This window comes from Mustela lutreola, chromosome 8, assembly GCF_030435805.1.
Source record: "Mustela lutreola isolate mMusLut2 chromosome 8, mMusLut2.pri, whole genome shotgun sequence".
NCBI classification, from domain to species: domain Eukaryota; kingdom Metazoa; phylum Chordata; class Mammalia; order Carnivora; family Mustelidae; genus Mustela; species Mustela lutreola.
The window spans coordinates 92,901,006-92,925,204 of record NC_081297.1 but is presented as its reverse complement, the minus strand read 5'-3'; the positions used below and the strand labels follow the sequence as shown (position 1 = coordinate 92,925,204).

At 39.3% G+C, this 24,199-nt stretch overlaps 1 protein-coding gene across 2 annotated transcripts in view; it reads right to left on the bottom strand.

Moving 5' to 3' along the window:
* Positions 1-20,426, bottom strand: part of RERG (RAS like estrogen regulated growth inhibitor) — a 123,267-nt gene extending 102,841 nt beyond the window's left edge. For both annotated transcript variants that reach the window (XM_059185970.1, XM_059185969.1), the window contains exons 1-2: positions 20,291-20,426; positions 16,716-16,879 (exon numbers count right to left, since the gene is read on the bottom strand). In XM_059185970.1, coding sequence (XP_059041953.1) covers positions 16,716-16,776 — 61 coding nt within the window. In that variant the 5' untranslated portion in view covers positions 16,777-16,879; positions 20,291-20,426. The remainder of the gene's footprint in view (positions 1-16,715; positions 16,880-20,290) is intronic.
* Positions 20,427-24,199: the final 3,773 nt, after the last annotated feature.

Here is a 24,199-nt window from a genome sequence, read left to right as displayed (position 1 = left end):
GCGTAAGAACCCCAATTATTACACATTTACTGGTCAACAACATAAATTTACCACCTTGTACTTTTGTAGGTGAGAGGTCTAACAGTCATCAGGGCCTCTCTGAAGGCTGTGGGAGAGAATCCATTTCTCTGACTCTTCTAGCTCCCAGAGTTCACCCGCATTTTATTTAGCCCATGGTCCCCTAACACAATCACATGTCTGTGACCATTCCTTCTTAGTCATATCTCCCTCCAGCCTCAGCCTTTGACCCCAGCCTGGGAAGGTTCCTCAATTTTTAGGACTTATGGGATTAAGTTAGGTTCACCTGGACAATCAAGAATAACCTCCTGATGTCAGGGTTCATAACGTCAATCTTATTTGCAAAATCCTGTTTGCTGTGTAAGATCATATACTGACAGGTTCTTGAGATTAGCTTATATGGACCATTATATTTATTCATGGTCCCAGAGCTCACATTAATCTCACCAGCACCAAAGTCTCAAATCTCATTAACTACCTCATATAAACCAGCTTTGGGGGAGGCTCTGGGAGGCAATACATGGTTGTCTTTTCCCACTGCAAATGTTTTAAAATAACACCACTGATAGTCTTTCTAGAGTTAACACATTTTGTCAAATGTTTCCATTTGGTGATGGCATTCAAAAAGACCATGAGTGGGTTTTTCATTTTGTTTTGTTTCTGTGTATGTTTATCCTCATAAATCTACAGCATACCACTTCAGCCTCTCCATTCTGTCCGCAGCCCTCTATCCCAGAGTAGAGGCAGTCACATTTTTTTCTTCTATTCCCATATTCTAGACTAGAGGAAAAAACTATACATGAGACTAAACAGAGACTAGATATTAAGCCCATTCATATCTCAGAATTTTCCTGATGTTTCAAACCTAGGAAATACTACTCTTCATAGTGGGTTTTGGTTTGGAGTTTTTGGAGTAAAACCCTTAGTCAACACACACACACACATACATAGCACATGCGTCAAATAAGAGTGGAAATTCGAAAATGATCTAATTTAACTGAATGGCTAGCAGCCCCGTATCTTTAGAATTCAGTTTTGTTTCCACCTTTATTGATACATCTCTATAGAAAAATAATCCAAGATTAAAATAAACTTAATATTTCCTGAAAACTGCTTTCTTTATTTTTGCATTTGCTCTTCAATAAAACAAATCCCTTTCACGATCATAAAATTACAGTAAATCTGGGGTCATTCAAACCACGGTGTGTCAGAAATGAACCCATTGACAGTGTGTACTATAGACCTGATGGAGCAGCCAGACAAAGGAGTTTGGGAGACTCTAGTGAATATTCTAAAGGGAGTCAAATAAGATAGAAGTGTTTACTTATTAACTAGGACAATGCAACATTGCATAAATAAGAGATAGTTTTGAAAAGTCTTATTTCATGATACCTTAAATAAAATACATTTACTAAACCTGTTTTCTCATGGTGGTTGTTTTGGGGATTTCTTGGTTTGTACCGAACAAAACCTCCTTTTTACTGAATCTGAAACAATGACCTGAAAAAAACTATATGTAAAGTTTCCACTTTGACATCACAGCTGTTCATGCCAATTATTCATCCAAAATAGCACCACCACAATGTAATTCTGAATAATCAATTACGGGATCAAAAATAATTGGCAACAATAAATGATAGTGGTCCTCTGCATTTACAAGAAGCATCATAGACTTCAACAATATTTATTGACCTGGAAGTCTCCAGCAATAATTAATCATGAATTATTCATAGCAGATAAAGGATCTTGAGTTATCTGATGGGATCCAATCCTACCCAGTCTGCCCTCACAAAATGTTTGAAGCCTTTTGGCATTTTGCCCTGTGTAGGAGCCTGATTCTTTCAGCTATTTGGTTCGTAAGAACATCTTGTATTTCAATGAAGAAAAACAACCCTCTCCTATTGTGATAAATAATGGAAGAAATCTCTGCAATCCAATATTTTTAACACATAACATCATTTAAAAATTTTGACTTGACTATATATTTTCCTTAATGTTGACATGCTAGGACTTTCACGTCTTTAAAAAGCTTCTGAGTTTTGCTTTTGGGGCTCCTCCAGGTCAATTTATTAATGTATCCTCCCTTTCCACTGAGGATATTTAACACACTTCACATTTTTTACATATTCAATGTTAGGCTCTTCTGTCTTTCTTTATAATTTCCCTCTTCCTCCCCGAGCACCTCCTTCACATACTACTGGGCTTCAAAAGCCAAATAAGGGGCTTCAGCATGAAATCATAGGCAGAATTTGGAATAGAAATATTATTTTTAAAAATGGAGCAGAATAAAAATGTACTATAAGGCCATAAGATCTCTTAGTAACAGAATCACCGTCTTCTCTGTTCCAGTTGCTCCTTTTCTTCTAGTAATGGATCAAGTGAAGTAAAGCACTTTTCACAGATACTGATTGATCCAAATGAGTGTTTCCAAGTCACGAGGAAAAGACAAAGGGCTAGAGGGGAAGAAAACACTCATTGGGTATTTCTAGTATTGTGCTTGGCATTTTGTTAAAAACTTCCAGTTTGGTGGATAAAAGGACAGACAGTGAAGGAAAACTGCCTAGGTTTGAATTAAGCTCTGCCAGAATCCAGTCACTACCTGTATAGCCCTGAGCGAATTACTTACTCTTTGGGACCTCAAGCTCCCTGTCTGCAAAAGACGGATAGTAATAGGGTTAAATTTATGAGAAACTGGGATGATGATTTGGGTTCATGTGTGTCGTGTCCTGTAACAGTAGTTGGCTTATCATCTATGCTATAAGCATGAAGTAGTTATTATGATTGCTGATTATTATGAGAGCTCCTTTGGTTTGGATGCACAACAGCCCCCCTATAAGATGATGATTATCAAATGTTGTATTTTACTGAAGAGGAAACTGGGGCTTCCCAAAAGTAAGAAAGATGACCCCACACACGCACAATGAGTAAATGATCTCTTGATCTCTGGGACTCCAAGCCTGTGCTCTTACACTGAGGGAATGATGACTGCTGAGCTAGCTCTGGGCACCTTTAAAAGGACCGTTCCTCGGACTGGATCAGCAAAATTACAAAAGCCCTTCTCCCTTCCTGTTATTTAGTTCCTCTTTCTTTTTTTACTTTTTTGTCCTTTCCCCCCTTCTAATTCCCAACATCAATGACATATGTGGATTGGTATGAGGAAAACATAATTTTGAAAGATAAGAACTGAGAGGGAAGTTATTTTGTTCCTCACCATAAAAATCCCATCAAACTTACAGGATTCTAGTGTCGTTGCCTCTTTCAAGGTCTCCCCGAAGTATTTTTCACTGATTTCTCCTTCCTCTCCTCAATTCCTCTAGCATGTATGGCCTGAACTAAACTGTTAGAACATTTTATGTATGATTTAAATTACTAAATTGCATACATCTTAATGTATACATTTTTTTATAATAAGTATTTTATCAGATTCACCTGTTGAGAACACATGAAGAGCTCCATCCTTTCTCAGAGGATCTCCTTCTGCATCCCTCCCCAATTGTCTTTCAAAAAAAAAATAATAATGATAATAATAATTCTAAGATCTGTGGCTTAGCTGTATCCATGCCCTGCAATTGGCATTGTGTCCATGTTAATTTCCTGGTTTTGATAAGTCATTGTGGTTTTGTGAAATGTTATCACTGGGAAGAGCTAGGTGATGGGTACACAAGAACTCTCTGTACCATTTTGTAACACTGACAATTTTTTAAAAAAATATTTCAAGATTAAAAAAAAAAAAAAAAGTAAAAGTCAATCGTCCTGCTGGAACACAGACTATTTCTTACCGATTTCTAAGTGTAAGTCATACATATCCAACAAAACACCAAAGTCCCTGAATATGAAGGCAATGATGTGGTTCTCTGGACCTCCCCCACAAATATTGACATTATTGATGGGAGGATGGCAAGAGTGGAAAAGTTGGGAACATAGGGGGAATTTCATAAACATTTGTAAATTGATGAGTGGGAGACATAAGAAAGCACACGTTAATTTTTGAGACTCAAGGATTCAAACGCATGGTTGCTATGCTCCCGTTTTCACCTCTTTTGGAACATGGTAGAGAAATTAATTCAAGATAAAAAAATATCTGAATGGAAAAATGTCCCAGACATTGGAACAGATAACCATTACTCATACTATCATGCGTGGTTGAGTCTTCCTTTAAAACCTCTAATTCAACATATGTTGCCAAATGACTAGGGAGCTGGCTCAGTTGTTAGATTCAGTTGTAATTTATGGGGTTCATAATACACACAAAAAAATCAAACTGTTTTAAATAAATAAATATTCACAATTTTTTAATCTTTTTTTTTTTTTTTTATTTTGGCTTCACCTCTTAAATTTACTGCCCAATGGCATAAAATAAAAAAGAACTTTTAGAAATACTTTTAAAAACCAGGAAATGCATCACTGAGAAAAAGATGTTATCTGTTATCTTTCTACCCCAAACAGTGGAAACTTATGAACTTTTGTCAATACTACAGTTCTACACACCATTGCATAAGTTTTATAAATGGCACTGTCAAAGAGCAATTTGAAATCATTTTTCCAAATCATTGTTCCAAAAAAACTACCTTACTTTAATATGGTTCTGTATTTGCCTTAACTTGACAGGGAGTAGAGCTTGGTGTCAATGAAAAGTTCACAGTTATGGGTTCAAACTCCTACGTGGTCTGTTTACTTTCTCTCAGTAGAAAGCCCAGAACCATGGTTTTAGGCTGTCTGTTTAATTCCCAGACACTTAATACTACAGTGTAACTAAACCAACCCCTACTATTGTCCAACATCTCATCTCAAAACCAAATCTCAGCATATCACAGATGAGGCATATGTTTTTTTTTTTTTTTTAAACAAAACTTACCATGCTATGGGAGTGAAAAATTCTAATTGTAAGGAACTTCAGAAAAACCTCACATTTGCTTTTCCCTATAGAGTATTTCTGGCTCAATTAATCCATTCCCACTTGGATGTTAGCCTCATGAGGGCAGAAAGACCATCTGCTTTATTTACCACTGTATCACCAGTACTCAGGGCACTGGTTGGCACTCACAGTTTCTGACAGGTAACTGGAGAGTTCTGTATGGACGCAAAGCTGAAAACACCTATTTCAAATGGAAATTGAGTACTTAGCAAACTTAACACAGTGGTTCCCCAAATGTGGTCCCCACAATAGCAGCATCAGCATCATCTGGGACCTTGTGAAAAATACAAATTCTCTGACTCTACTACAGACTTCCTGAACCAGAGCCTCTGGGAATGGTGTCCTGAAACCTGTATTTGAACAAACCCTCCAGGTGATTCTGAGGTAGGCTAAAGTGTGCTAGCTACTGGTATAACCCAAGGAAGAAAAATCTCTTACCAAACTCAGCTGGGATTTGAAGCAACAGTTTCAAATTACATAAATTCAGCCATTTTAATACAGAATTGTACATACAAATCCTGGAAGAGTGTCTGAAAAGCAGCCTTCTTTTTTTTAAAGATTTATTTTTATTTATTTATTTGAAAGAGGGAAAGTGTGTGCTCACCCTCGAGTTTGGCAAAGGGAAAGGGTGATGGAGAGAATCTCAAGCAGACTCCCTACTAAGCATGGAGCCCTTGTGGGGTTTGATCTCAAGACCCCTGAGTTCATGATCTGAGCTGAAATCAAGAGTTGGATGCTTAAAAAAAAAAAAAAAAAAAAAATCATATAAATAAATAAATAAATAACAGAGTTGGATGCTTAAATGACTGAGTCACCCAGACACCCCTGGAAAACAACTTTTTCAGAATAGATACTTGGACCAATAAAAGCTGATCACGGTTCTGTACTTTATATAGCAATGTACCTTGAATCCTAAAGTAAGAGTGTGAGACAGAAACAAGAAATGTTAAATAAAATATTAAACAAGGGATTATAACTGTAAAATGTCCTCCCAGCTCACTCTTTCTAAGGCAAATCTAAATAGAGTTGATTTAATGAACATAGAAGTAATGTGATATGCTATTAATGTCCCCACACTTGGAGCCAAAGACCTTTGTTTTTCTTTACTGGCTATAAATTACCCAAAAAACTCACTGGGATTTTTAATCATTCCAACGAGCTTTATAATACCAAAGTGGAAAATTCTATGATTGAGTAAGAGTGTCAAGGGCCCATAATGTTCCAAAACCAACAGACTTCTAGATGACAGAAAATAGAGAAGGATGATACATATAGTAGATCCAAACGTCTCAGGACAGAGCAGAAGAATAGATGAATCTAACAGAACAGTATTTAAAAGAATGAAAATAAACTTCTACACCTGGATTAAGCATTTACAAACTATAGGTTTGGGGAGATTTGACATAGCAACAGCATATATTAAAAAACAAAACAAAACAATGAAAAAAACCTTTACTCGCAGTCTCTCCATGAATCCACATTGCATCCATTGTCCCCTGGAAAGCAACAATGATCTCAGAATGTCTTAGCAAAAGCAGGGCATGTTCACAGATTTACAGCTGTGTTCTGATCTGCTCTGAAATGTCTGCTTTCACTTCCAGGGCCCCCAATGCATAGAACACACAGATCAAATAAGACAGCCAAGATGGTGCCATGACAAGAAATCACACTCCCTGTAGGGAAAATGAAGTAACTATGAGTAACTAGATGGTGGAAGAGAAAATTCAGCATGGATCCAGGCATGCTCCCTATCTTAAATGTGTTAAGGGCTACCATAGGAAGAGGCACTTAAAATGTCCTGTATAACTCTGAGAGTAAGCTTAAAAGCAACGAGCAGAAGCTAATGAACCACCTCTGGTTCCAAAGGTAGAGTAACACACAGGAAGAGCTGTTGTGATAGTTTTATGTGCCAATTTGGCTGGCTAATGCAGTGCCCAGTTATTTAATCAAACATTACCGTAGGAGTAACTGTGAAGGTAATCTGTAGATGTGGACAACATGCGCAGTCAGTTGACCTTACTTAAGTAAAGGAGATTAGCTTTAATAATGTGGGTGGGCCTCATCCAATTACTGGAAGGCCTTTGGTGCAAAAGCTGAGGTTTCCAGAGTGAAAGAAATTCTCCCATAAGATTACAACATTAAAATTTTGCCTGAGTTTCAGGCCTACCAGCTTGCTCTACAGATTTTAGTCTTGTTAGCATAAATAAACAAACAGGTAAATAAAGAAACTCTGTGTGTGTGTGTGTGTGTGTGTGTGTGTGTGTCCTCATCCTGTTGGTTCTGCTTCTCTGGAACAATGACTGACAGCCCAAAGACAGAATGGTCTATGTAGTCATGCTGAATTCCTATCACTAGAGATATACAATTGTAAGCAAGGAAACTACATTGGTTATAATGAGGAGACATTAGAATATATGCCTTTTAATAAAATTAAAAAGCATGTGTAGAACACACTGAGTTTAACTCAATGTAATAGTTTTATTGAGGATCCTGGCTGTGTGAAATACTGTGTGAGGGTCTGGGGACATAATGATGAGTAGAAATATCTGCTATTCTCCCTTATTGGAATGTACTTGAGTCCTGTAACATAGGCACCTACTCTAGAACACAAACATGACGGTCAACAGATACTTGTTGAATGAAAACATATTTTAAGATCATAGGGAAATACATAGACACATATATTAAATAATGTTTGAGAAACCTTTCTATCAAAAATATTTTCATGTCTTACACTTGAATTTTTTAATAAGGATAAGACTTGATCATCAAAAAAAAATTCTCCATGTTATGCTTCCTTCTCCAATAACACATAAGAGTGAATTATTTTCCTAAACTCTTTTCCTGTCCAGACAGCTCACACACTAATCTTAAAAAAGCCCAACTCGATATTTATTCATTTCACCTATTTGAAAGGGCCAACTCCTAAGGCTAAGAAACCTGCCATCTCTGAATAGTCTGTAATGTTATGTTCTCAGTGGAGGAAGACTAACAGCCAACTGGTGGATTGAACCTGTTCATCTGGCCTTCCACAATGGATAGCTAGCACATTCACCATATTGCTTGTCCAAACAGAAATGTTAAAGAACATAGAGGAAGAACTACATGGACTTTGATAACAAGAGAATCATAGTAGAAAGACTAAATTCATACCACACTTGTAATTGTTCAAAGTACCTTCAAAGCCCATCTACCTGTACTGCTAAATAAATAAATAAATAAATAAATAAATAATAAGCAAGCTAGAAATGAATGGGATGAAACTAAAGTTTTAACTCCAATCCTTCCAGTTAGTAGAGTTGAATGCTTTAGAAAAATTATAATAATTAGATCATATTGATAGGATAGAGGGTAAAATGTTCTTTTGGTAGCAAGGAGAAATTTGGGATGCCTGGATGGGGCAGTGGGTTAGCATCTAACTCTTGGTTTCAGCTTAGGTTATGATCTTAGTGTTGTGAGATCATGATCTCAGGGTCGTGAGATCAAGCCCCACGTCTGGCTCTGTGCTCAGTGAAGAGTCTGTGGAGATTCTCTCCCTCTCCCCTTCCCACTCCTGTGCTCTCTCCCTCTCCCTCTCTCTCCTTCTCTCAAATAAATAAATAAATAAATATTTTAAAAACAAACAAAACAATGAGAAATTTATTCTACAGAGGAGATGATTCATCAGTTCTCTTACACTTGATCCAATGCTCTTAAGAAATGAAATATGACAGGGGTGTCTGGGTGGCTCAGTGGGTTAAAGCCTCTGCCTTCGGCTCAGGTCATGATCTCAGGGTCCTGGGATCGAGCCCCACATTGGACTTCCTGCTCGGTGGGGAGCCTGCTTCCCCCTCTCTCTCTGCCTGCCTCTCTGCCTACTTGTGATCTCTGCCTGTCAAATAAATAAATAAAATCTTAAATAAATTAAAAAAAAGAGCTGAAATACGACAATACAGGGGAACTTACATATACAGGTTGCTGAGAATTTCATACGTAGCCATATTGACTGGCAACACACCCAGGAGTCCCAGGGGGCTTGATTATGTATTCACTGTTTTTTGATTACTGGAAATTTCTCATAAAAATAAAACTCATCATGTTTTACAGGGTTCATATCCTAAAATCCTAATGAGCACCTCATTTCCTAAGAAAAGGTGATCAAAATAATGTGGAAAAGAATGGGGTGATAAAAAATGAAAAATATGTAATAGCAAACTTGTATGAGTCATAAACTAGGATCCTAGACTTGGCTGTGCGCTGAGAAGCTTGGTGATCTCTGTAATGACCTCTCTCTCACATAGGTACGTAGAGGAACTTTATGTATTTGCTTACTCCATGCTGAAATTACCTTTTCAGACTGCTTTGCCTTTATAACATAACTGCTTTCATTTTTAATGGGATGGAAGAAATTATGGTTGTTTTTCTGAAACCACATCAATTTTCAAAGGCAGCTGTAGCAACAGAGATGCGTTTGCACTGGAATTTTGGCTTCAAGGACAGTACCACTTTGAAAATTTGGCTGATTTCCCCAAACCCATAAGTTGGAGAAATACCAGGAATAAAAAGGGGAATTACATGGATGATTTACAATTTTCTTCACTCCCTTTCCTTAAAGTTAGGCCTTCTCAGTTGCCAAGAAAACAAGTTGAGATCAAAATGGAACCAAGTGATGACTGACAATTAACTACAGGAAACTATTTCAATGAATAAATTGGCCATAAATTAAAAATAAGAGACACTCCAATTTTAATAATATATTTCAGTAGAAAGAAGCAGGGACAGAGATTTGTTTGACTTTGAAAAACAACTTTTGGTTTTGTTTTGTTGTGTTTTCTAGTATTGTTTCCTCCCTAACTATATTTTCCTTAAGAAAAGTCTAAGAATTGGTCATTGCCAACCTACAGAATGTTTAACTACCCACCAATGAACTGACTTTGATTTTAATTTTTCCTTTCCTTTTCCTTTTTTTCTTTTTCTTTCCTTTTTCTGAGACCTCACCATTCCTCATCTTTGCTTTTCTTCCTGGGCATACAATAAAAGTCAGCGTGACTTATAGCTTGCACTGAGGTACGGCTTTTCCACATATCCATAAGCATACACCTCCAATTTGAAAATACCCTTTTGTTCCTCATGGAAGAAATAAATGAAAATTGACTCGGTTAGGCTGTTTCTCTCTTTTGGCTTTTCTATCTTTGCAGGTAAAAGAAAGTATATATGAAAGCCACAGGTAACCATATCATTACATTTTATGACAGGAAAAGAGCTAGTTTTCCAGCCGCATCCAAACTTGTCTCAATGCCAACTTCCTCCCATTTGCCTTAAAAAAAAAATCAGTTATTCCTCTAACCACCAAGCATACAGAGAACCAATGGGCCTCATTTCTGGTAATCCTTCAAATTCAACAACCACTTAGGAAATGTGTGCACATGCACACACACACACACACACACACACACACTTACACTTGGGAGGGGTGAAAGTTCTGAACCACCTGAAACACCATCTGTTCCTCTTCTTATGCAAACAAATTGTGAAAGAAAATTTACCATTCAGGTTACATAATTTTAAAACAAGAATGACCAAGAACTTGAAGAGCTGATTGAGAATGTAAGTAGGTAAAAAGTGTGGTACAGGACTGTTGTCAGTGTGTACTCACATTCATGTGACATGCCCAGCTGAGGCCATTTCCTATACTTGTGGTTTTCAAACTGGACCTGGAGCCTACAGGTTACTGAAGTCACAGATCAATTTGCTACATCTTCCCAATGAGTCCATTTTAGTCACTAGCTGGCTGGGGGTATCATTTTTATAATAAGACATAGATATAAGACAGAGCAATATCAAATTTTGTATATATTTTATGAAATTGATAAGCATGCAAAATAATTACATGACCATAATGAGATGCTTAATACTCCAAATCACCTAGATCTCTGTCATCTTCTTTTAGAAGTCCTTTGAGGGGCACCTGGGTGGCTCAGTGGGTTAAATCCTCTGCTTTTGGCTCAGGTCATGATCCCAGGGTTCTGGGATTCAGCCCCACATCGGGCTCTCTGGTCAGTGAGGATCCTGCTTCCCCACCCCCCGCCCCCGCCCGCCTCTGCCCACTTGTGATCTCTGTCAAATAAATAAATAAAATCTTAAAAAAAAAAAAAAAAAAGAAGTCCTTTGAAAACGATCTTCAAGAAAGCATCATACTACACCATTAAGTCTCTATGAAGGGAATGAACTGGCATACAGCTACATATAGAGAAAAAGTTTTAAGATACGAAGGCTGAGGGGTGCCTGCGTGGCTCAGTTGGTTTAATGACCACCTCTTGGTCTCAGCTCGGGTCATGGTCTCAAGGTCATGGGATCAAGCTCCACATTGGGCTCCACAGTCAATGGGGATTCTGCTTGAGAATCTCTCCCTCTCTTTTTTTCCCTCCCTCATGTGCGGGTGCTCTCTCTTTCTCTCTCAAATAAATAAATCTTTAAAATACAATAAAATACAAAGTTTGGTTCTGTAGCATAAGGAAACTGACCTACCCAAGGAACTGTTGATATTGCTGTTTTCATTCCACGTATGTGAAATCTCATGAACATACCCCAGCCATAAAGCACGCATTTATGTTAAAGCAGTATTAGGTACTTACTGGAAAAGTCATATCTAAAATCAGAATTGTCCCTGTCCCACTAAAATATAAAATGAAAAAAGCTTTTCATACTTTTTTATAATTGAGAGAGAGAGAAAGAGAAAAGCAAACAAGAACAAAGAAACAAGGAAAAGAAGGGGAAATTGAATCACTTCTCTTTGTGTCTAGGAAAAATATATCACAAGTTTGTTTGTGTTTAGCCCCCAGTTTGTAGCCCAGCAATCTGAATCTATGAGCTTAAGACTTCATGGATGAGTGCATGAACCAGCTTCTGATTTAGAGGATAGCATTAACTCAATTAACTTTGAGACTACCCTTTCAAGAAATATATTTAGCTATGGCACACAATATTTCAATTCCAAAATGAGAATGTCAACTGAGAAACTAAATTTAAAATTTCAGTGGTTTCTCTCTCAGCTCCTCCCACACTTACTACAGATTTGAATAATATGAAGCCAGGAAGCATTTAAATAAATCGGGTGTGCATTCTAGGTTTTATTGCAGGTGGTGGTGCTTTAATCACTTGAAGTTTGTCAAATTATAGGCTGACACACACAAGGAAGGTAATCTATGTCCCGTATGCCATGTTATTAGTGCTCTACCCTCAGCCAGGAAGGGAAATGTTTACCCTGTTGGGCAAGAGAAGATGGGATATGATGGGATACAGGCTCTGCGGTCTGCAGCATCCCCCAAAGTGCTCACCACGCTGAGCCAGCAACCAAGGTCCCTTGAAGACAGAGCTTCAAGATAACATTAGGCAGAAAGGGAAAGAATCTTCCTAACACAAAGGACCATGTATATACTGATACGTATATACATGCGTGCGCACACACACACACACACACATCACATGTTCTTCCGGGGTTCCTTTATAAATAACACATTATTCAATTCTGCCTGGGCTGACACTTCTATGGTCAACCTGTCAACCAAAGAGTTCTGGTTAATGTTAAATTCTGTTTTAAACATAGAGGGCTTGTCTATTACCTGGGCTTAAGAAGCTGTCCACCACATACCAGAAGCACTTTGAAATTTAAGGGTGATAATTTATTGATCACACCACATATTTCTGGCTGTTTTTCGAAGATATGAGCCACAAGAAGTATTGTTGTGATCACCAGTAGTCAGACTGTAATTGACATTACCCAGACTTTAGTTTCAAAAGAAAGAGAGGGGGAGGGGAGTGTGTGTATATGTGTGTGTGTGTGTGCGCGCGTGCACACGTACCTGTATACATTTAGGATATGCAGAGTTGCAATATAGAATTTTTATCTTATAAACTTTCTGGTTGTAATGAAAACCCAAATGTCCACTTGAATGTAAATGTATCTTTTATTGTATGTTTTCATTAGAAAATTTACTAGTTAAAATGAGCATACCTCAGAAATCTATACTATTATAAGCTAACACTGGAGCACTTACTTTGTGCCAGGTGCGGTTCTAAAGGATTTCCATCTGATAGCTCGTTTGATGCTAATAACATCTCTTAGAGATAGGCACTATTATAGCCTTAAAAAAAGGACTTTATTTATTTATTTATTTATTTATTTATTTGAGAGAGAGAGAGAGAGCGAGCATGCAAGTAGGGGATGAAGCAGAGGGAGAGGGAAAAGCAGATTCTGGGCTGACCATGGAGCCCACTGAGGGCTCAATCCCACAATCCTGAGATCATGACCTCAGCTGAAATTGAGAGTTGGAGGCTTAACTGACTGAACCACACAGGTGCCCCTATATGCTCTTTTATAGTTGAGGGACTTGAGAACTTTGGTAACTTGCCAAAATTGCCATGTTCCTGCAGCTAGTCAACTGTAGAATTGGACGTCAAACTGAACAGTGACACTCCCAAATCTCCTGCTCTCAACTCCAGACTACGCTGCTCTCTGTTAGCAAGGGGACAACAAGGTCTTGCTTATCCCCAGTTCCACTTTCATAGTGACTGTGGGGAAAAGTAGATCATACAGGTAAGCCTAGAGGCCTCTGAAACAGTGCAATCAGAGACCCTCTGTTTCTACCTTTCCCAGATCTCAAGCTGCCTCCCCCAGGAATGACCTTCTGTGGAGAGGCATTTGAGAAAATGAGGAGCTGCTGTGACATCCTAGCAGGTAGAACTTTCTACAGACTTAAAAACAAACAAAAAAATTACTTAAAAGATTAATACAGACTACATGACAGAAAAGTAAGCATGTGGTTTAATAACTAGGCAGAGATATCATATTTTCATATTAATAAGGAATTAGAATAAACATGAGTTCAACATTGCTATATGAAAACATAGCCGGGTTTCAAAGTTGATGGATATGAAGGACTCTGTAGTTGTTTTCACAGAACTATGAGAAAAGGTCTCAGAATTGTCTCCCATGCAACAGTCAAACAGGTACAACCTTTAACGTGAGGTGTGGTTACCAGTTCTCAGGGAGACAGTCTAATGTTGAAATAGGAAAACACTGTATCGATGACAGACAAACAAGCAATTGTTTAAGACATGCTGTCTATCGTTGTCATTTTCACCTACATGAAAATAAATGCAAATGGTAGAATGTGTATGAAGTGGATAAAGAAACCAGCCCAAAGAACATGCATTAAGAATCACAGGACGTGGGGCGCCTGGGTAGCTCAGTGGATTAAAGCCTCTGCCTTCAGCTCAGGTCATGATCCCAGGGTCGTGGGATCGAGCCCCACATCGGGCTCTCTGCTCAGTGAGGAGCCTGCTTCCTCCTTTCTCCTCTCTCTCCGCCTGCCTCTCTGCCTACTTGTGATCTCTGTCTGTCAAATAAATAAATAAAATATTTAAAAAAAAAAAGTGATGCATCCTAGCATAGCCAAAATAATTTAAAAAAAAAAAAAGAATCACAGGACTCTACAGTTAGAAAGGACCTTAGTGAACAAGTCCAACTTCTGCATTTTACATAAAATAAAACCAGGGTTAGCGGAATTTGGATTGTATGTATAAGTATATCTTCAGTTCTGGGCATGAGGAATCGCCCCTAGAGAGAATGTATGGAGTGAGAAGACATGAGATGGGTATGTAGGACCCTGAAAGCCCTGGGTTTTGAGAGGTGGGTCAATGAAGAGCCCCCATAAAGGCAGCTGGTGAGGGGCAATGGAGAGGTAGAAAGAAAGCCAAGAAGATCATGAGGTCATGAGAGCATGGGAGGGAAGGAATTTTAGGAAAGACTGAGTGGTTGTGTTCAATGGTAAAAGGAGTCCTAAGAAGATCGGAACTAGGAAATATGCATTAGATTTGTTCGTTATTGATCAGTGGTGACCTGAGCAAAAGCAGTTTCAGGCTCATGATTATAGTGGAAGAGAATGAGAGGTAAAATAGTAAGATAGAACTTAAGACAGTAAGATAGTAAGTAAGCCCACATTCCACAAGCCTGGAAAAAAGAAAAAGATGGTACAGGGGTCAAAGAAATCCTTATGGGAAAACAGTTGGTAGAGCATGAGAGGAATAATTGAAGCAGTCATCAAAACAACATAAGGGAAGATGAAAGAAATGGGTAGAGGTCAGACTGAGAGATGAACCTTGAAAACAGGGTGTACAGAGCTTGCTCTGAGACAGCAGAGATGGGAAACGGATGGCTATAACACAACTAGGTAGTTTTTCAACCAAATTTTAATTTCTATGATTAACTTTTCCAACCATGTGGAGTTTATTTTGGTGAATAATCAAAGTTCTAAAAATTCTCTTCTTTGACTGCCTATGTTAAGGTTTGAATGAATGAGTAATCAACAGGGAGCCCCAGGCCTAGACCCTCCACTCACAAAGGACTCAGACAAGCTATTGTTAGCAGCACAGTCTCCCACACATGCCCTTCCCTTCATCCTCCACTCACTGGAACAAGTTTCCTCATTCTCCAGATCCTTCCACCAGCTATGGAAATTAGGTTCTCACGCCATTGGGAAACACTGAGGAGATTGATGGGGAGGAGTTCAACTATCTTCAATCTTGTGAAGCCTGGCAAGTTTAAAACCTTGCCAACTATCTATTTTCTTTGCTTGGTTTTTGCCACAGGCAAGAATGAGCAATAAGAAGGAAGAGTGATGGCAGAAAAGAGCACTCTTAGAAAATGAAAAGAAAAAGAGAGAGAGAGAGAGAGAAAGGCTTAGAATAGGGAAGATTTACTGCTGAACTTAAACCAGAGAGCTAGTTAGGAAAGAGTGGTTGGTCACAGAATTAAAACCTACTCATGTGTGTTTATTTAAGATTATGTGGATTACCTATGACATTGGATGACCCAAATGGGTTTCCCTCCACAAAGGTGCTCCTACTAGATATCTGTGTGAGTCCTTTCCTGAGAACCATGAACCCTGTGTGCAAAATCAATTATGGTTCTTTCCTCCAAGAAGAGAGTGAGATAATATGGTCTGAAAAGCCGTGTTGCCCTTAAATTTTAGCAACGTTGGCTTCAGCACTATTCTTTAGTTATAAAGTCTGAGATACATTTTTCAAAACTGGATCAGATACATTTTCATATCCATCCTTTCCCCCTTAATCTTAAAGGTATGTAAGACTTTTCTTAGGTGAGGAATGAAAAAGATAGTCTTTGAATTAGTATATACCATAATATGATCATTTAAATTCACTCCAGAGGTGCTGGCAAGAGCTGTCTTGCTTAAGCTCATGCAGTCTACCTTTGCCCCAACCCCTCCCCCCAATTTTAGAAGTGTTGGGTAGTAATGCAATTCTGTTTCTTGAAAGGATATATTCATTCAACAGGCATTTTTTTTTTTTAAGTACCCAACACATGCATGACATTGGTCTGGGTGCTGCAAATATCAAGATGAATGAGATATAAAATTGGCCTCTTGGCATCTAGTAAAGAGGAACAAGAGAAAATGTAAATACTTTTTTTGTTTCCACAATCTGATTTATTTGGAGGTTTGTTTTATACCCTTCCTCAGAATACCAAAACCTATGATATATCCATTGCCTTGTGTATTATCAGCAGACCTGTCATCATCAATAAGCAGAAATGTAAATAAAACTGGTTATGCAAAAGGAAAGTTCTAGATAAAGAGAGAGACTTCATCCAAAAGAGCAACACTTGACACTATGAGAAATGCCAACCACCCTTCTGTCTAATTCTCGGAGGCAGTGTCAAAGACACATACACACACACACACACACACACACACTCTACAACAACTACAACAAAAACACTTACCTGATTTGCCCACACCTGCTCTCCCAAATATTGCCAGCTTGACCTCTGCACTTTTAGCCATGCTGGGTGTTGGTGGATAATTCACTGTTGTGCACACTGAAGAGCTGAGAAAATCTTTTTGGCTCCAGCCTTTGGATTCACCATATCATTGTAAATCTGCAGTCCTGCAACCAAAGAGATTTGGGAAGTCCTAAGTGACTGGAGAAAGGAATTCGTATTTATGAAGCACCTTCTCCCTTATGGCCACCCCTCACTTTATCATCATCTTCCTCCACGGCAATCCCGTGCAAGGGTTATAGTCATTTACTGCAAACTAGTCAACTAATAAGTGATAGATCCATGACGTGAACTTAGATCTCTTTGGTTCTAAAACATATGCATTTTCATACCCAACAACATTGCCTAAGGTATTTTTTTATGAAGGTATTGTCTTTGGATCACTAATGGATAACAAATATTTGAAGTGTGTGAATACGTGTATTTACCATGTGTCTATACATACCCAATACACAACACACGGGATGGGGAGAGTCACATTTAGAAGTCTTTCTTTTCCTGAGGGCTGAATAATATACATTCGTCTTTATCCATCCTACTGTAATGATTGGATTTGCACTTCAAGGTTAAATTTTAGCTCAGTTCACACTAGATCCCATGATTGAGACATCTGACAGACATCCATGTTCCAGGAATTTATATACAATATCTACTTTATATCCTTATATTTTTCTGGGCACAACACCCCTGGTACACAAAAGATAAATGCCATGACTCAACTTCAGATTCCTTTTCTACGACAACCTGAATGCTTAACACTGCTCTAACACTTAGAAAATGACATTGCATACAATGTAAGCACATGTGATATAGAAGCAGTGCTTCAGGAATGACACCTAGGTTCTTAGTACCATGAATATGTAAAGCTGGGAACAGCCTTGGGGTTAACCAAAGGAATCCGCCAGCCATGGCAAGAATCCTTCCTTGAGATCAGACAACACCTTGCGTCTAATTGGCCACTTTCAGATACCTGAGGTCAGTGCTGGTGAGCTGACATTACTTCAACTTTTTGTTTACTTTCAGTCAGAAGCCTTCAAGTAGCCTATCAGTTATTAGGACCCTTGGCCCCATCCTAGGCTACTATTTCCTAGGAATATGAGACCTGGCATCTTCCCTTGTTCTTCATGAGCTGTCCGGTTTTGTTTTGCCTTGGTTTGTTCTTGACTCTCGCCTTCTCTCTTCATCACATGGAGTCCTCTTTGCTGGCACTTGCCTCTTGATCACTAAAAAACATGGCGTCCACTGCATTCACTCCTTGAGATAGGGCCTGACAAACTGACCTACCATGGTTCACCGAGATTCTCCCTATTCTTTGTTTAGCTGGCCTTGTGGCTGTACAAGTACTCACAGCAAGACTCACAACTCTCACAGGAACTGCAGACTCCCTCGTTCTGAACTTCTGCAGTCAGTGTTTGAAACCTATATATAAGACTTGACTCTCATCCTTGTTAAACTTAATCACATCAGTGATTCATTCATTTCATCCTTTTTTTTTTCATTCTGCAAAGATATTTTTACAACACGAATCTGTTATCTAAACGTGTAAACGGCTCCTGCCAATGTTTTGTCATCTACAACTTTTCAAAGGAGCTTCACAACAGAAAGAAAAAAGTAAAAATCCTGCTGAAAAAGGATTTCTACAAAGACGTGAACATGTAATTGTTTTCTTCATTAGGCATCTTAGCCATCAACTTGTACCCAACGAATTTTGTACTTGCTGATTTCCAAAGGCTCAGAACTTCCTCCAAAGGATAAAAAGCTCAGCATTGACATTAGCTATTGTTTACCTCACCCCCAACAACAACACAACAAAATTTCTCTGTAATCATTAATAGTTGGAAAACCAGAAGCTTTAACATCTGCAATTTGTCCAGACCCATATTATTGGCTCAAGATAAAAGAATTTCCTTATTTGTCATCTTATATGTATTCATTATGGAAAGGCCCTATGTTTAAAGTTCCGTGCTTCATTTCAGAACATCACAAAAGCATAATATATGGAGATACATAACTACATAAATTCTAAATAAGAATGACAAGCATTTCTTTGAAACACAGACCATGCAAGGGTCTGGAGCTTGTATAAACAACAATTTGTTATTTCATGCAAAATTGTTCATTCCCATGCACATAAAGCCTAAGTAATTATCTATCTTATTTATAGTTCCTGAAAGTAGTCATCAGATGTGATTTTTAAAAAACATTTGTTAAGTCAAATATTTCATTAACTCCCAAATGGCCTCAGAGGTATAGGAATTTCACATAAGAAAGAGAAATTGTGTAGGGCAATTTTTTCCCTTATGAAGGTACAGCTGCTTATTGTCAACCTTATGCTTAGAAAAATCACTTAAAGGAAGACACAAACTGACATATGTCTTTCAGCAGTTTGTTATTCACATAAAAATGTGATGTTACATTTGACAAAGATATAAAACAAAGAAATGTGTAAATTGTAGTAAGTGACCTTTTGCCAATTTCTGATGTTCAAAATAATTTATAATCCAAGACCTTCCATAAAATGAATCTAAAAACATTTGTTTTAATATTATTGTACAGAAATATTCTGGCTGGGTCTAGAAGTTGCCATTTACTTATTATGTGGACACTGCTTTACTAAGACAAAAACTTCTGAGCTTCTATCACCCCTAAAGCTAAAATCACACATAGATATTTAAGAGATTTAAGGCACAGTGATTTTCTCCCCCCCTAAACATAAAGGAACTAAAAGAAAGCTTAGAAAGAAGAAAAAAAGGAGCTGGCCTCCATACTATGTTATTACTAATATATTCATTGATCATTCCACAATTGTGCTAAGCACAGACAAAAGTGGCTACCTTCCAGGAGCTTATGATCTGTTAGACCTGTGACATTTAAGTCACCAATAACCTGATGTTTTTTACATTTATTGAAAAAAAGATTTCATTCATAATTCCCAGTACTATACTTATCAAAATTCCTGCTTTCCACTTCCTCTTTGGGGGGTAAAAAAAGCAAGCATCTTTATAAGGTAACAGTTTTTCTAACTTCTGTATTTATCATCAAAATAAAGCGCAGCTGTTTAGGCAAGCAAAGCATCTAGTCTGGCCGTGGGAATGAGAGCCTCTTGTCTAGCTCCAAAATCAAGTTCTCCTCTTCTGGCTACGGGGAATGCTCCCTCATCTTGCAACGCAGCACCCACAGCGACAAGGTTAATCGTGCAAGATGCCTGGTGATAGCTTAGCTCCAAAAGCAACAGGTATCCTAGAATGATCAACAGGCCCATCATGGACTGCAGGTCACTTGCTCTCAACCTGGAGAGAAACGCAGCCTAAGTCAAAAGGGCATTCTCAGTCTCAGCTCCGAGGGCGCTGTCAAGCCCTGCGCGCCGCGCTCACATCCCCTCCCAGCGAACCCCGAAGCCGCCCTGAGAAGACGCGGGGACCAGGAGAACCGACCCAGAGGCCAAGCGTTCAGGGGGTCTCAAGGGTTTGCAGGAACTCGTTCCGAAAGAGCCACCTGGGCACGTGCGTGACACTCACCTGTTCACACTCTCCAGGCCCCGGAGAGCCGCGGTCCCCTGCAAGTTCGGGATCGGTCCCCCGAGACCGCGGAGCCCTGCCACGCCGCGCCGCGCCGCCCAGTCTGCGGCTTGCGTTTCCGAGACGCGGGCCCGCGATCGCGCGTGGGAGCCGCCGCGGCAGCTGCGAAGACCGACCGACGGGTGCGGGGGGTCTCCGCGCTCGCGCTCGCGCTCGCCAGGACGCGCGGCGGAGGGACTGCGGCAGGACGCGAGCTCAGCCCGGCCGGGGCCGCCGCTCCGCCGCTCCGCCGCCAGGATGCTGCAGTGCGGCGCGTCGGCGCCCCCTACTGGGGCCAGAGGCCGGTTCCTCCCGCGACGCCGCCTCCCCGCCCGGGGAGAGGAGACGCATCTGTTCCGCGCGCTCCTGCGGCCCGGGGCTGCCTTCCCTTTCCCCCGCTCGGTCCTTGGCCCCTAGGCTCTCGCTGAGGGACTCTCTCCGTTAAAACTTTGCGTGTGGAAGCATCGCTCCGTGGGGTTTCCCATTCCTTCCTTCCGATGATGCTCACAACATCCCCTTGAGGTACCTTTGATTCTCCCCATGTTACCCAACAGGAAATTGAAAGAGAAGATAAATAACTTGTCCAAGGCTAGTAAATGGTTGGAATGAAATCCAGGCCGGATTGGAAGCTGAGAGATGCTAGGAGCGATATAAATACTGAATTCGACTGAAATGTATAGCTCTCTCTTTGACAAAGTTCCAAAGCCTTCGTCTTCTCCTTATATGCTCAGTCTTTGTAGTGTTCGAATGGAAGTTACACTCCATCGTCCTCCAGACCTGAGGAACATGATTGATATCAATGCCGTGCTCGACCTGCTTTCATCTCTCCTCGCATTTGGTATTTACGCCTCCCTTGGGGTAAGCACTAGTATAATTATTAGCCTTTCACAGATGAGAAAGTACCCGCTGCAGGGGTACTTGGTGGGAGAGATGGAACCATGGAGGCAGTTTCCAAGGCCAGTGCTGACCTCACAACCCACACCTGGATAAGATGAGCCAATTTGGGGTCTTATAGCCTGTTACCTGTCATCATGTTTGCATTGTACTCATTTTTCTTTCATCTTCTCCTTTAAACCTGAACTTCCTGAATGTTGAGATCTATTGTATGTCTCCCTGGATTTCCAGCCTCTACCATCATGCCTGGAGCCTTGTGAATATTCAAGAGACAAGGTGTTGAGTGAATGAAAAGAAAGAACAAGTTGTGACCAGATATGTTTGATTTCTCTTACATGATTTGCAATAGAATAGTGATAAAAATTGAACGTATAACGGGCCTGAAGTTTCGTAAAGAAGGCTGAGAAAGAGATTTCATCATCTTGGCATACAGTAAGTTTTTGACGTCTGGGATGTGGAAAGAATTATCTCTGTAGCTTATATAGAATTTTATAGAAACCCAATTACATGGAATTTCGTGGCATTTCTGTTCAGGGCTAACATGTTACATTCTTCCCCTATCAAGTTCTATATTCCTGAACATGTATGTATATATGTGTATTTGTGTGTGTGTGTGTGTGTGTGTGTGTGTGTATATTTCTGCAGACTTAAGTTGAAATGTCTACTTTGCCACCCTTCTTGAATGGAGTGATTGAAAAGTCCCCGAACTAGGCCTTTTTTGAAGCATTTCTTTGGGATCTTGTCTATGCAAAGTGTTTCCCACCATTTTCCCACTTAGTCAATATAGGTCAGCGCTCCTCTGTCAACTAGGGAAGCTCTTGCCTCCGTGTTTCCAGTTCTTGATGTACTACACCAAGAGAGATGACTAACTAACTGGACCCTGAACCCATTGTGTTATATCTTCAGTGTGATGCCTGTATTCAATGGGAGTGTTTCCTTTGTCTCAAAAGCAGCAAAATGGAGCCACTCCCCATTATGATTCTTGCTCCATGGATCAGTAAGAAAGAGGACAGTTTGCCCTTACAAATCCTCCATATTCCTTGCTAGGGAGAGGTCTTCTCATACTTAAGTCCGTTAGCCTGGCTCCAGGCTTGAGCTAAAACATTTAGCATCTAACTAGTAAATGAATTGTCAGTATAAACCCCAAACACAATAAAAATTGGAATTGTGCGTGTGTGTGCATATGGCAATAATGCTTATTGTAGATTAAATAAGTAGTAGAAAAAATACAAAGAAATAGGAAATCACCCCCAAATTCACACTATCCAGAAATAACCGCCTTTTCTATGAGAGGAAATAGTTACCATAAGAGAACAGAGATTGTTATCACAAGAGAACAGAGATGGATCAAATAGCATTACAGCTATGCTAAGTGTTACTGTTCTTTTTTAACAAATAAATAAGTGCTATTTTTAATTTAAAAATACACTCAATAAAGCAAAAAATAAAGAAATTAAAGCCACCCTTAAATGGTGGCTTCAGATGCTTTCTTATCTCACAAGTTATTTTATGTTCGAGAGTCCACTGAGGTTAAAACTACACAGAATGAGGGGTGCCTGGGTGGCTCAGTGGGTTAAGCCTCTGCCTTTGGCTCAGGTCAGGATCTCAGGATCCTGGAATCGAGCCCCGAATCTTGTTCTCTGCTCAGCAGGGAGCCCACTTCCCCCTCTTCCTCTGCCTGCCTCTCTGCCTACTTGTGATCTCTGTCTGTCAAATAAATAAATAAAAGTCTCTTAAAAAAAAAAAAACTACACAGAATGAGATCTGAATTCATTATCCTTAACCATATATTCATTTTTATTTTTTTCATATTTATATATTTATATGGTTTATATTTAACCATTTATTTGTTTTAGTCAATATCATTATCATTTAAGAAGAAGGAAATTCAAAATAAATAAATAAATATAAAAAGGAGGAAATTAGCTGTCTGTCCTCTTATGTCCCTCACTTCCACTTCCTTCTTTCTATATTTTTATTTCTGTATTTTTTTTATTGTCAGGATATATAATATTTGCCTTTGTTCTGTATTTCTAATTCCCAGAGTGATCTCAACTTAGTTCTATATTTAAATGGGATACATTTATTTAATTGTTTTACCACAGTTTTTCTATTACTTACTTTTTATTTTGATTAATCTTTTCATTTCTTCATTAAGCAAGGTTTTCAAGAAGGTCTTATAGATGCTATATCATGTAACTGAAAATACCCATCCCTTCCTTTCCCCGTTTTCAATTTATTTTGTAATTACCCGACTCTGGTTTACATGATCTTTTCCTCTTTTTCTTCCTGTGTAACATATTTTGTAGTTATTATATTGTTTATTTTTAAAATCAAACATCGGGGGCACCTGGGTGGCTCAGTGGGTTAAAGCCTCTGCCTTCGGCTCAGATTATGATCCCAGGGTGCTGGAATCGAGCCTCGCATCGGGCTCTCTGCTCGGCGGGGAGCCTGCTTCCTCCTCTCTCTAGCTGACTCTCTGCCTGCTTATATGATCTCTGCCTGCCAAATAAATGAATAAAATCTTTTAAAAAAACCCAAACATCATATTGGCTGTGATGTATAATAAATGAATTCTAATTCTGTACCTACCTTATCGGAGACCTGTTTGCTTTCTCTACGGAGCAATGGTTTGAGGGCTGAGCATTCTACCTCATCTGCCATCCTGAGATGGGAACATAAAGCCAAGAGGAGAGGTCATCTGAGTTTCTGTGTGGTTTCTGTTAAAGTTTACACACTCTGCTTTACTTCTGAGGTTTTACTGAAGACCCCATACCAAGATTCAGTTCAGTGCAGGTTGTCAGAATCAGATATTATTCCACAGAAAAGATTTCCTCAGGCTTCAAAGAGCTCACCCCCTTTCATTCTTAGGGCTCCCTCCTCTCTCTCTCTTAAGCTTTCAGTGACAGCTGCTCACTCTCTCCCCTCCTCTTGTCAGAAAAGGAAAGGATAGTTGCTTAGTTCATTTCACTCCAA